The following is a 14034-nucleotide window of genomic DNA, read 5'->3' as shown; positions in this document are numbered from 1 at the left end:
AAGAAATAAAGGGACCTTTATTGAAACTGGACAGACGAGAAGGATTAAAAAAATCAAACAGTCAAAAATCTGTCAAATAATAACAAAAACATAAAAAATATACACATTACTGTACTGTAATGTATATTTGTAACATATCAAAACCGGTGTGACAAACAGCAGTTAAAAAGGAAAACATGAGCAGAGAAAAAAGTGCATTTAAGGTGAGTTCATGTTAGCTGAGTTAGGAGGAAGAGAAAGCATCAGTCATTCCCCCGGCGAAGCTGACACGAAAAGGAGCAGAGACTGCACTGGCCGTCCGCTACGTAACGGGATCCCGGTGTGAAGCCCGAGCCGTGGACGGAGCCACGACGCCGGATTGATGGCAGATATTTGTTCAAGTACACATGGACCAAGCACACTCAACTAGTAAATATTTCAGCATCTGGGCAGCGAAGGAGAAGTGTCGCCTTCACTTTCTCCTGTTTCGTCTTTTGTTTTTTTCTTCTCCCAAGTGGGCCCTTAAGTGATCAATAGTATTTAGTAAAAGAGGATTGCTTGTATCAAAGAAGTTTTTGTTAGTAAAAAAAGAAAGGAGCGGTACAGAAGGGACTCTGCTGTATAGTTGGGAGAGGTGATGCTGTACTGTTTCTGCATCCGTCACTTGAAATTCCCCACAGGAAAGTACGGACCGTATAACAGAAAATGAAAATTGAATTTGAACCAGATTTGATGCAGATAAATTGCATACTAGACTGAAAATATTTACAACTTTTGAAGGGAACGTTGGTGGAACCAGCATCCCCTGTTGATCCGATAAAGTGACACATTTTAGACAGCAGAATAATAATAATACAATAAAATATATCTAATAGAGAGTAGGAAAAAGGAAAGGGGCAGCATGTATTTCCATTATTTTTCCACATTCATATTAAGACTATTTTTCAGTAACAATTTTCAGGGAAATAAAGCTCATCTTTGCAGCCATCACCACAATAAAACAGAGTAATTTATACCCTTTTTAAGTCATTTACAAACTGCCAAGTACATCAACTGTTCAAGCTGCTTCAGAGAGTTAAAAAAGAAAAAGTGCTATTCACAAAAATTAAACGGGGAGTCTACTTTAAATAATTCAGATACATGTACATATTAACACTATATATAATACAGTACAGAATAAGCTTTGTTTGTGTGGAAACCTTGGGGATACAGTATCCGAGTGGCTGTAAATCAAAGAAAATCAGAGAGTGAAGCTCTTACAGTCTGCTGGCTTTTGAGAAAAGGTTAAAAAGCAGTTTGACCATCTTTTCCTGTGGAGATCCAGGCCAAGTGGGGCTGGCTCAAAGAGTGTCATTTCCCCCAGTCTTCTCCTTCTCTTAACCGTCTTCACTGAAGAGAGGACGTGTCACCCCGACTGTCCCGTATCCCCCTCTTTAGTCTCCTTACACACCCGTATCTGCAGGGTACACTGTCTTTTTCCAGATGCAACTTCTGGAAAGTGCAAGCAGTCTGTGTAAGCACCAATCCTGGGATCAGCAACGGCAGGATAATCGGTGACACTCGTTGTCCGGAGCGCTCTTTTATTATCTGACCTGAGACCAGAGCTGCATGAACCACATCTGCACTTGTGGGGCCCTGAGTTGGCTCGCTTCTTCACATCGAGTGCTTGCTTTCGTAAAGTAGGATTATTTCAGTTTCAGACGGTAAAATAAAAGGGAAACAAAACAAAAAAACAAAAAAAAAAAACTGGACGGGCTGTGGTCTGGTTGGTTGTTTTGGGGTTTTTTCTTCTGTTTATGTTGCTGCTGCTGCGACTGAATAGTGGTGGACGTCATACTATAACTCTGCATGGCAGAGAGAACATTTCCGAGGCTTTGGTTTGGATTTGTCAAAGCATGGATGCGTGTGTATTTGCATGCATCTATATATGCATGCCTGTTTCTCAAGTGTGTGTCGCTCTCTACCGTATGGGTGTGTCTTTACAAGACCGTGCCCTTCTTGCAGTGTGTTGCAGTACTCTTGTAATGCCCAACATTGCCAGAAAAGAAAAAGGAAGAGGGGGGGAAAAAATCATCCCGGGCAGCATCTTGAGGATTCAAAGCCTTTTTTGAGTAGATAAATAAAAAAAATGAACATCGGAGGTGGGAACGGGCCAATGCAAAACACATCCACCTACAAGGACATCAGTCAGGGACGTTGGGACAGTAGCAACCACTGCTGTACACACCACTTCCAGCTCGTCCAGGGAATAAATAACACTGCAGTAAAAAATAAGACCTCCAAGTTGACACACGACCTGGGAAAAAGAGAGAAGTAGGTGTTAAAACAAAAGAATAGAAAAAATTCCTTTCATACAAAGAAACTTTAACATTGGAATGACTTTAATAGGTTTGCAGGGGTTCCACGTTCATTTTGTCAAATGTTGAACGCAATAAAGGCTACAAAGTTCGATACAATTTACAAGCAAGCAACATTATTCTCCCAGAAAAATGTTTTACTTGCAGTGTCGGACCTAAGCAACCAATGATAAACAAAAACAAAACAAAAAGCAGCCAAGTGTTCAAAAGAGAGTTCCTCCTGGCCACCACAGGAGGGGATCTACACGGTCTTGGTTTCTACGACTACAGAGTTGATTTATTCTCACTTGAAACAATCTGTCTTTTGAGAGTTTGGCGGTGGAGACCAGTGAGTGCAGGGACCAGCTCACAAATGCTCCTCACAACCACGGGGACGTCCACAGTGGCTCTGACTGGCAGATAATAACATTATTCCAAAGTTGCAGAGCACTTTTGACAGGAAAGCTGTTGCCGCCACCATCATTCCATCCACCTAGTGTAAATGTTCTTTTGGTACAGCTCGTAACCCTTGTGCTGTCTTCGGGTCAAGGAAGGAGGAAGGAAAGAAGGAAGGGAGGAAAGAAGGAAGGAAGGGAGAAAAGAAGGAAGGAAGGGAGAAAAGAAGGAAGGAAGGGAGAAAAGAAGGAAGGAAGGGAGAAAAGAAGGAAGGGAGAAAGAAAAGAAGGAAGGAAGGGAGAAAAGAAGGAAGGAAGGGAGAAAAGAAGGAAGGAAGGGAGAAAAGAAGGAAGGAAGGGAGAAAAGAAGGAAGGGAGAAAGAAAAGAAGGAAGGAAGGAAAGAAGGGAGGGAGAAAGAAAAGAAGGAAGGAAGGAAAGAAGGAAGGGAGGGAGAAAAAAGGAAGGAAGGGAGGAAATAAGGGAGGAAAGAAGGAAGGAAGGAAGGAAGGAAGGAAGGAAGGAAAGAAGGAAGGAAGGAAGGAAAGAAGGGAGGAAAGAAGGGAGGAAGGGAGAAAGAAAAGAAGGAAGGAAGGAAAGAAGGAAGGAAGGGAGAAAAAAAGGAAGGAAGGGAGAAAGGAAAGAAGGAAGGAAGGGAGAAAGAAAAAAAGGAAGGAAGGGAGAAAAGAATGAAGGAATGAAGGAAGGAAGGAAGGAAGGAAGGAAGGAAGGAAGGAAGGAAGGAAGGAAGGAAGGAAGGAAGGAAGGAAGGAAGGAAGGAAGGAAGGAAGGAAGGAAGGAAGGAAGGAAGGAAGGAAAGAGGAAGGGAGAAAGAAGGAGAGAGCAGGAGGAAACAAGGAACAGGAGAATTAGGTCATTTTGACCCAAAGACAGTACAAGGGTTAAAGGCTGAGATTAATCTGTTCGTTGATTCAAATGAACAGCAATCAACGCTGAGGACAGACGGGTGTAAATGCTGCCCAGCAGTGAGCGGGCAGAAGCTGTCACATCTGTGCAGAGGTGTTTGATACACACGACGTGATCCCTTCTGCACAACATCTCTTTGTCTGCTCTTGACTTGCTTAATTCCATCCACGAGATTGATATAAATTGCTCGAGCGTGACTATTGTGCTCTCAATGTTTGACACTGAGCTTCTTCTTTGTCTTCCAAATGTTCTGTCTTGATTTACTCTTATGACACAAGATCACTCAAAGCCACTTTGTGTTGGTTTGTGATTGTCCACCAACGCTGAGCAGATCCCCTCTCATATATCCGTCCCCCATCCGTAGCTGGGAATGGTAGTTGAGAAACTACGGTGCTTGATATCTTTCTCAGGCACTGGTGAGGACCACAACCGAGCCAAAGAGTGACAGAATAGAGCAATGATTTTTCAGGTTACAACAAGGTTTGCCCCTCCTGCCCCTCCTGCAAACTGAGGGACTTCCATCCCAAACTGCTCCTGACAATGATCCTTGCACTATTCTGTACTCCCCTAGGTGTGCCTAACTATTCTACTGTAACACAAGTCCCAAGAGCAGAAGTTTATGGCCATATATAAATGTTGGCTATCATTTCTGTAAGAAAAAAAGAGACCTTTTTTACTCATCTGGGTCTTAGTGGACTTTATCTGGTGATAATGTAATTTTCTACCACGGCCTATGCTGCCCTCTAGTGGCTACAACGATAAATGCCTAAAATACAGACATTTTATATTAAAAAAAAAACAAACACACAGTACAAAGCTAAAAGTCCAGAGGTGATAACAATAAAGTGAGACATGTCAATGTGGATGGCATTAGTGTGAAATATCTTGTACATCGGACAGGACAGTGGGTAGAAATGACAGACTCTTCTAGTGGAAAGAGAAGGAAAATGACAGGCTGAACATCTACAGGTAAAGATAAGTTGTAAGAGTGTGTTGACCAGGGTCAAATAATCATCCATTCTGGAAGTCATAGAGCCTACCAATAGCTAGACCGTGTTTATGTAAAAGAACCAGCATAGTTTGAGGACTAGTTTTCTGTATACATGCACAAGATGCAGACCAAGAGGACTATTCAACATGTGGTGTAATGTCAGGAGTGTCTGTTTATCCTATCTTCTTCTAACCAGTTGATTTTCACGACTAGTATTTGCAGCAATATTTATACACTAATTATAACATTTTCAAATTAATATTAAAACATATTTGATGAAGAAGTCTGATTAAGCACTTAAGCACTTAGCACTTTAAACATGACGGTCACTTAATTACTGGTATCAATTGTAACATGTTTTTAGTTCTTGTTGATTTTATATTATCGCATTATTTGCAAGACCTGATAGTGCCTTATGTTCCTGGCAGAGCTCTCCGTTCTCAGAGTGCAGGTTTACTCGTAGTTCCTAGAGTATCCAAATGTAGATTTGGAGGGCAGGCGTTCTGCTATCAGGCACCATTACTATGGAACCAACTTCCAATCTGGGTTAAGGAGGCTGACACCACCTCCACCTTTAAAACTAAACTTAAAACCTTTCTGTTTAGTAAAGCCTATAGTTAGTGTTTAGTAAACCTCTAGCTGGTGTTGGTAGTATTGTCCGCCCCCGGTCATCCCGTTGCTGCTTCCACCTGCCTGCTGTGCTGCTGACGTCCCCGACCCTCCAGTCTGGCCCTCGGCAGGAGGGTTCCCCCTTATGAGCCTGGTCCTGGTCCAGGTTTCTTCCTTCCTAAAGGGGAGTTTTTCCTTGCCACTGTTTGGCTTAAGGTTTTTCTCCCACTATGGGAGTTTTTACCTGCCATTGTTTATGTAATAATTGCTCGGGGGTTTATGTTCATGTTCTCGGTCTCTATAGACAACTTTTGTTGTATTAGACGCTATATAAATAAAATTGAATTTTATCTAGCTCAGTCGTGTCTTTTAAATGTTGTCTTTCGTTTTTATATCTTGTCTTCCTTGTTTGCTGGTGTCCGATTTTATGTTTGGCATTGATTTGCTGCAGGGCCGAATGGTGGAAATTAGCCTATGGCTATAACCATGCATGTTTACAGCTGTGTTCATCAACAGGTACAGTCCCTGTCAACAAATAAATACAATTGAAAATTGAAATTGAAATTGAAATTGATTGTTGCCACAGAAATTAATTCTGACAAGACAGAGAGTATTTTACTTTGGATGATGTGTAAGTCACGGTTTTGGTTTAGCAGGAAAATATTTGACCACGGTCTGGAAAAAAAGGGATGACGGTGATTCGGAGTCAAAGCCAAGAGGACTCACCTTTGGTACAGGACATGCCAAACACTTCAAGGCCAAAGGATAAAGGCAAGAGAAAAGAACAAGAATAGAAACAGAAACTGTAGAAAGAAAGACGAGGAAGGGACAAAGAGGGTGAGGACAGTGGAAGAACAGATGACATCTGTTAGTAACAGCAGGGGGGAGAAACACAGGGTTTACTGCATGAAATCATATTCCTACGGACATAGAAGTGCTTGCGAAATATCATTTTAACTTTTTATAGGTTTCGTTTACAATATACAGTCAATATTTGAATTAATATTGATGCTGTGTGGTTTAAAGGAAAAAGAAAACTGTAAATTGAACTGCCTGCAAGCAAAGACTTGACAACTAATATTGTACAGTACAATCATGTGCAAAAGCAGCAGCTCCTTTACAACATTATAGAAATCATATTACTTAATGGGCCATGGCGTTGGGGAAATGCCATCAAAAACAACAAAACATACAACTTTCTTTATCATCCCATTATATGTTTAAGGAAAATTAAGAAGAAATAAATGATGTGGGCAATATTAAGTACCCCACCCTCACCCCCATGTGAATGAGCCAGGTGCTATTAACAATCAGTCCATGATGGCCTGATAACAAGCCGGTATTTAGGCCTCTATAAAAGCAGACAGTTCAATATCATCCGCTAGTGGATAGTGTTTCCTACAGTTGCCAGTCTTCCTAGCAGTGGATGCCCCAGCAAATGTACACCAAGGTTGGACTGTGCAGCAGTGGCGGCTGGTGATAAAACATTTTGGGGGGGTGCACTGGCGAGTGGGTATTACAACACAACAATAAACTCTACTTGAACATACATTTTTGAATGTTATTTTTTATTACATTTTACTACATATACTATATATACTGTATTTCCGCACTATAAGGCGCACCGCATTATAAGGCGCACTAAATCTATGGTAAAATACCGTACTATAGTGGCTGGGGTTGAGTTACGGATCTACCTGATGGAGCTGCGCTACAGGAAATGCTACAAAATCCTACAGCAAATGCAACAAAATAAAAACCAGCTCTGCTCCGTCTCGTCAAGTTCGCCATTATGCGAGTCAGCGTCGCTGCTGTCGTCTTGAACGTCTGTGACGATTCCTGACGTTTTTAGCGCGGTTACTTCAGCGACACCAACTACAGTAGCTACAATCCACCTGACTACATTACCCACAATCCCCCTGACTACAGTAACAGAAATTACCGTAATGATCATATATAAGGCGCACTACATTATAAGGCGCACTGCCGGTTTTTGAGAAAATTAAAGGCTTTTAGGTGCGCCTTATAGTGCGTAAAATACGGTACTACATATACTACTACATATTATATTTTACATATTTTTTTATTTTTATTATTTTGTAATGAAGCAACCGAAGTTAGTTTTTCTGCTGCCATTGTCTCCTGTCTTGTCGTTGTGACTCTGTTTGTAGCGAGTGACAGATACAGTCGCGCGTCTACACTGTCAGGGGTGTGACTTTGATTGACAGCTCATGAATCAATCAGATTGGATGAAGAATGACAGAAAACACGCTGATTGGCCACGGGCGCAGAGAGCTGCGCCCGGAGGAGAGCCTTTGAGTAACCAATTAGAGACCAGCATCAAGTCACATGGAAGAAAAGTTTAAGAACATACAACACACACTCATTTGGCCGGCGCCCCTCGCCATTGAAACCTATGTATTTCTGTCTGCACAAAAAACAACTCTGAATAAACCCAGTATGGGATGGGAAGGCTTGAAAAATTAAAAGTCAGACACATTTTATGAGTGCACAGATGTGATAATTACTTTTTATTACGTAATTTATATGTACTGTGTCTATATTTTTTCCTGTAATTTTAATGGGGGCGGCACCCTAGTGCCCCCTATTGACAAGTGATAAGAGAGTCAGGGGGGACTGGTAAAGACTCTCAGTCATCCAGGTCACAGTAACTCTCAAAGGCCTAAAACAAAGCAAATGGACTTTATTTTTGTATTTTTCACTCAGTCCATTTTCCTCGTTTAAAGCCGTAGACAGTCACAAGACGACCTGACAATGTCCTGCTGGAGTTCTTTGACCTCATTGCCAGGGATCACGGTTGGTGAAAACCAAGCGGAAAATTTCAGTAGAAACACCTTCACTGTCAAGCATGGCGGCGGAGGGATGGTGATTTGGGCTCATTTTGAATCAGAAAAAGACTTCAAAACAAAAAAGGGCTTCAGAACAGGAAATTACAGACACTGCTTTAAACTCATTGGGGTATTTTAGAGGTTGGTTGAAACTGGAAAAATGCAACGGGACGATGAGCCAAAGCAAAGCAGCAAATCTCCATCAGAGTGATTGAAAAATAAAGGAATCAAGGTTTTGAAAAGTCCAAACCTGATTGATATGCTGCTTAAAAGAGGTGTACGGAAGGCGATTATTATTTGTTATATAAGTTAATTATAATTTTTGTGAAGTAAACAGTGGTACACTGAAATGTGGGTTTGTTGGGATCAGGTGGGTTTTATCATGTTTTTAAACAAGGACATTTAGGATTAAGAGAGAGGGAAATAATTGCTGCACATGACTGTACATTTATGTTGTAAATGCTATAAACCATTTTCCCCTCAAGCAGATAAACATCAAGCACGTGGTACTGTACCTTTTCCTCCAGGTCTTTTATCTGCCTCCTCTGGATTTCCGTCTTGTCTTCAAGATCACGAATTCTCTGCGGTTACGTGAAGAAAAAAACAGGTCTGTTCAGATCCGGCTGAGAGGAAGCAAATGTGACTAGAGAAATGTTTCCGTTTCCATCGTAAGGCCACCGGCGCGGACGGGGACCGACCTGATGGGCCTGGTGCAGCAGCTCCATCCTCTCCTGGAGGATCTGGCAGTCGTACTCGCGACTCTTCCGCAGCATCTGCCTCCTCAGTTTCTCCACCGCCGTCCGCAGCTCGTCCCTCTGCAGCTCACTCAGGGGCTCGCCGTACTTTATCACCTGAAGGAAGGATTCCCGTTTATTTGATTTGATTTGATTTGATTCACACTCACATGTGAATTGGTCTCCTGGAGAAGCTATCAAAAGCTTATGGTAGGAGCCAATGAACATAAATACAGTAGACAGGAATACATACAGGACTGTCTCAGAAAATTAGAATATTGTGATAAAGTTCTTTATTTTCTGTAATGCAATTAAAAAAAACAAAAATGTCATACATTCTGGATTCATTACAAATGAACTGAAATATTGCAAGCCTTTTATTATTTTAAAATTGCTGATTATGGTTTACAGTTTAAGATTAAGATTCCCAGAATATTCACATTTTTTTGAGATAGGATATTTGAGTTTTCTTAAGCTGTAAACCATGATCAGCAATATTAAAATAACAAAAGGCTTGCAATATTTCAGTTGATTTGTAATGAATCCAGAAGGTATGACATTTTTGCATTACAGAAAAAAAGAACTTTGTCACAATATTCAAATTTTCTGAGACAGTCCTGTACATACACTTGCACTTAATACACACAAAACAAAACAACATGCACATTATACTAGACTACCACTTACATACAACATATCACATTACAAACACTTAACATGAAACATTTTAGGACCCCAGAGTGTACATTTATATATATGAGTTTAATAATTGATTCTTTAACTGCCGTTTGAATATGGAGATGATGGACTGTGACTTTTTAAGGCTCATCATTCAACTCGTTCCAAATCTGTGTTTCCCGACACACAACACTCATACTTGTTCCCACAAGTTTACGTTTTTTCCATGCTGGACCATGATGTTTAATATACTGTCCCTGCACAACTCCCTTAAATCCGAAGAGACTTTATCAAATCATAAATCGCATTATTTGCAAGACCTGATAGTGCCTTATGTTCCTGGCAGAGCTCTCCGTTCTCGGAGTGCAGGTTTACTCATAGTTCCTAGAGTATCCAAATGTAGATTTGGAGGGCGGGCGTTCTGCTATCAGGCACCATTACTATGGAACCAACTTCCAATCTGGGTTAAGGAGGCTGACACCACCTCCACCTTTAAAACTAAACTTAAAACCTTTCTGTTTAATAAAGCCTATAGTTAGTGTTTAGTAAACCTCTAGTTGATGTTGGTAAATCTCTAGGTAGTGTAAACTCTAGTGTGTTAGAGTCAGTAGTCATAGTTCCAGCTATAGAACAAGACTATAATAGTTAGTCCCAAACATATCTTGGTGGTAGATATGCTGCTATAGGCCTACGCTGCAGGGGTCACCGACATGATTCACTGGGCGGTGCCTCTCACCCTTCTTCTCTTCTCCTCTTCGCTTCCTCTCTTCTCCATTTCCATTTTTATTTATTTTATTTAGTATCTCATAGCTATCATTTTTGTCCATCGCTCCTGTAGTTTCTTGTGCTGGCTCCCTTTTTTCTCTTTTCTGCATGTTTGCAGGCCGGAGCTTCGGGAGCTGCGTGCTGGCCTGCGGTCCCGGCCCCCCCCCACCATCCCCGGTCATCCCGTTGCTGCTTCCACCTGCCTGCGCCCCGTAAAATTGAATTGAATTGAATTGAATAAGATTCCAGGCATTGCATGAATCTTATCTCCTGGTAGTTGATTTCTGGCATCTGAATTTATTTAATTAATCTAAAGCCGGCGCAGCCATGACAGTCAGCCGCAGGTTAACTGTAAAAACCAAAAACCAAACACTTTTAAAGGAGCAGTGTGGATTTTCCCCTGAATTGGGGGGGGGGGGGTGTCATCACAAGGTTCCAAAACAATTTACTGATGAAGGACTTGGCATCTTCTGAACTTGAGCTCTTCTAATTTACTTTTTTTCTTAACTGTGAGGCTGTGAAAAGAAAAGAAAAAGAAAAAAAGACAAACCTTGTCCTGCTGCAGGGCGTTGTACAAGGTCGCTTCCAACTCCTGGATTTGCTGCAAGGGGAAGAGAATGAGGGGACTGTTTTACGAAGAAACCACGAAAATATACTGTACATACTTTATTTGCTAGGATTTTAAATTAAATCCCCTTTGAACTAACATAGTCACCCATCACACTAAAGTAAATGATTAGCCTTGTGGCCTGAAGTCTTTACATGAATCCAGTCTTTAAATTGAGCACGTTTACACGTTTTGTCGCCACAGTTTCATGCACACGTGAAGCACAAGTGCCCGGTTACCATGTAAGCCTGGTCCAGGGCCTGCTTCCTGTAGTCCAGCTCTTCTTCTAGATATCCTTTCTGTTTACAGAACATGTCCTGCAAACAGTAAGCACAACGGGGACAGTCATTTGCAGGAGAAGAAGAGAAAGCTTTGATTTTTTTGTTTCTACACTGATCAACTGCTCCGTGATGCATTCACTCCAGTATTTAGGGCTTTGTTTTCATGTGATCGTTGCTTTGACCGTGTTGTTGCTGCAGTTTTAGCCATGACGATTCTTACAAACGGGATCTTTGATCAAATTGATATTTCTCCTGGTAAAATGAAGTTTTTAATGATGTATTTCTATGTATAGATTATGAGTACATCCCTGTATTTTTTTTTTCCTCTGTCTGCACAAATTACTGGAAAGATTCAGGTCGTGGTAAAAAGGTCTCGCAATGAATAGACTGCATCCATTTTTGCTGACGGTTGTCGGTTTGTTTAAAGTCATTGACTGTTATATGATTTATGCACTTTGAGCTGACAGTCAATAACTTAATAAGTTCACACCGGTTCCTCTTTTTAATCAAGCCCAGTATTTGCCGGGTTTAAACACAGTTCATCTAATATGAAGTGTCAAGAAACTGTATTTTCATCCAGTGGCCAATTAAATATTATGTGCATGAATGAATATCAATTTTTAAAACTGGCTGAGCAGACATCGTTTGAGTGATGTCTTTATTGTATAAGATGAACTGTTGCTTAATGTCATAACTGTTCTGAATGTCATCACCACCAGTCAGCAGCTACAACTACATTTGGAGCTTCGCTTTTGCTTTGCTTCTTTTTTCAATGTTTTTTTTTTTTTTTGGGTCAAATTGGACTGAAATGTTTCTGTTTATAGTTATAGTTTTATTTGGATCCCCATTAGCTGCAGCAAAACTGCAGCTATTCTTCCTGGGGTCCAACACATAATATACAATACATGACAAAAATGAAAAGCAAACCTAAAGAGGTAGTAAAGAAAAAGAAAAGAAACATAGAAAAGAAAAAAAGTTAAAAAAAAAAGGAAATTCTACTACAAAATATATTCTAGATTTCTGTCAAATAAGACCAGTGCTCCCTTTGACACTCACATTAAGGTTACAGTCCTTCCAAAACATTTAGATGTAATGCATTACAATACAAAATCATACCTTCTTTAAATAGCATCAACCAATTAAAACAATGTACAGGACTGTGTCAGAAAATTAGAATATTGTGATAAAGTCCTTTATTTTCTGTAATGCAAAAATGTCATACATTCTGGATTCATTTGAAATCAACTGAAATATTGCAAGCCTTTTATTATTTTAATATTGCTGATCATGACTTACAGCTTAAGAAAACTCAAATATCCTATCTCAAAAAATTAGAATATTCTGGGAATCTTAATCTTAAACTGTAAGCCATAATCAGCAATATTAAAATAATAAAAGGCTTGCAATATTTCAGTTGATTTGTAATGAATCCAGAATGTATGACATTTTTGTTTTTTTAATTGCATTACAGAAAATAAAGAACTTTATCACAATATTCAAATTTTCTGAGACAGTCCTGTACAGTCATCGACAATGCGTTTAAATTATAATCACTTATCATAACTTGAACCCATGACCATGTTTAGTCTGTGAGGGAGATAAAGAATTTAAAAATACATAATTCAATAATAATCCCACAAAAGTCTGGCTGTAGTGTGTTGTTAGGACGCACCATCTCTATCTCCAGGTCGATCATCTTCTGGTGCAGCGCCGCCTCCGTCCCTTCTATCTGCTGGATCCACTAGAGAGCGACAGGGAGCAGAACCTGAGTCAGCGCGCTGCTAAATCCTCTGGGAACCTAGTGAGTATGTACTGTAGTCCTCTCCTACCTTCTCTGCTAGAGACAAGACGGTGCTGGCCTGAATAATAGCCACCTGTTCCTCATTTCTCAAGTTCTGTAAAAAAACAAAACAACGCTTTAATAATGCTCCCTCTTCCCCGTTAAATGCCAATCGGTGGAGTAAGTTGCATGGAAAATTACCCCGTTGTCTCCGAGGATATCCAGAAGCTTTATGAGATCTGGTATACACACATCCTGTGAAGAAAAAAATACAATAAAAATAAAACCCAATTCACGGGAAGCGTAAAAATATCAATGGCATTTAGGAAAGATTGTTATTTTGTTGTGGTCTTAGTTTATTGGTATTGAGACAACAGTGCAACGGTGATACCTTGACTCCCTCTTTCATGCAGTAGATCTGAAGAGCGCTCACTCCCTCGGAGAACGGATGCATCCGCAAATGATTGAAAGGAGGGGATCTCCTCTCACGTTCCTGCAGGCGACAGGAAGGGAATGTTTTAGCATCTGAAAGCTGTTCTGCAATTCAAACTCCAGTGGACGAAACCTTTCTACTGTAGCATCAGCAGCATCAGGAAAGCCTCAGTGGACACATCAGCCTTGTAGCACCCTATAATGTAATAATTTCCTATAATGTAATAATTTCCTGAAAATGTAATAACGCCTGAAAATGTAATCAAATTTACACTTAACTCAATCGAAAATGTAATAAAATCCAATATTGTAATAACTTCACCAATAATGTAATAAAATATCCTGACTGATATTGTGATAATATTTTTACCAATAATGTAATACCTTATTACATTATTGAGAATTTATTACATTTTCAGGTGGGTCTTGTAATGTAATACTTGACAAATAATGTAATATATATGTTAATTTTCAGTCCAGAGTTCTACATTTTGGGCCTGATTTACTAAAGGTTTGCGTGCATAAAAACGTGTGCAAACTTGACAGCACCCGCAAACCAATGTGCCAGACGACTGCGTCTCTGAAATGAGCAAAATAGCACACGCTGTTCATTTAGTACTTTTGCCCTGATGAATAATCAATATGGGGCGTACCCGCCAGAAATCGCTAAATA

The 14034-nt window shown here is 40.3% G+C and overlaps 1 protein-coding gene across 4 annotated transcripts in view; it reads right to left on the bottom strand.

The window, feature by feature from the left end:
- The window catches only part of jakmip2 (janus kinase and microtubule interacting protein 2), a 65409-nt gene continuing 51375 nt past the window's right edge, over window positions 1-14034 (bottom strand). For 2 of the 4 annotated variants that reach the window (XM_061739414.1, XM_061739415.1), the window contains exons 15-24: window positions 13321-13422; window positions 13131-13184; window positions 12979-13044; window positions 12822-12890; window positions 11108-11185; window positions 10812-10862; window positions 8783-8935; window positions 8600-8665; window positions 5962-6038; window positions 2149-2275 (exon numbers count right to left, since the gene is read on the bottom strand). In XM_061739414.1, coding sequence (XP_061595398.1) covers window positions 5988-6038; window positions 8600-8665; window positions 8783-8935; window positions 10812-10862; window positions 11108-11185; window positions 12822-12890; window positions 12979-13044; window positions 13131-13184; window positions 13321-13422 — 690 coding nt within the window. In that variant the 3' untranslated portion in view covers window positions 2149-2275; window positions 5962-5987. Of the gene's footprint in view, window positions 2276-5961; window positions 6039-8599; window positions 8666-8782; window positions 8936-10811; window positions 10863-11107; window positions 11186-12821; window positions 12891-12978; window positions 13045-13130; window positions 13185-13320; window positions 13423-14034 lie in introns of all 4 variants that reach the window. The other 2 variants (XM_061739412.1, XM_061739413.1) reach the window with 1 other exon arrangement.

This window comes from Cololabis saira, chromosome 14, assembly GCF_033807715.1.
Source record: "Cololabis saira isolate AMF1-May2022 chromosome 14, fColSai1.1, whole genome shotgun sequence".
NCBI lineage: Eukaryota > Metazoa > Chordata > Actinopteri > Beloniformes > Belonidae > Cololabis > Cololabis saira.
The sequence above is the reverse complement of the archived record's forward strand: the minus strand, read 5'-3'. Positions and strand labels throughout refer to the sequence as shown.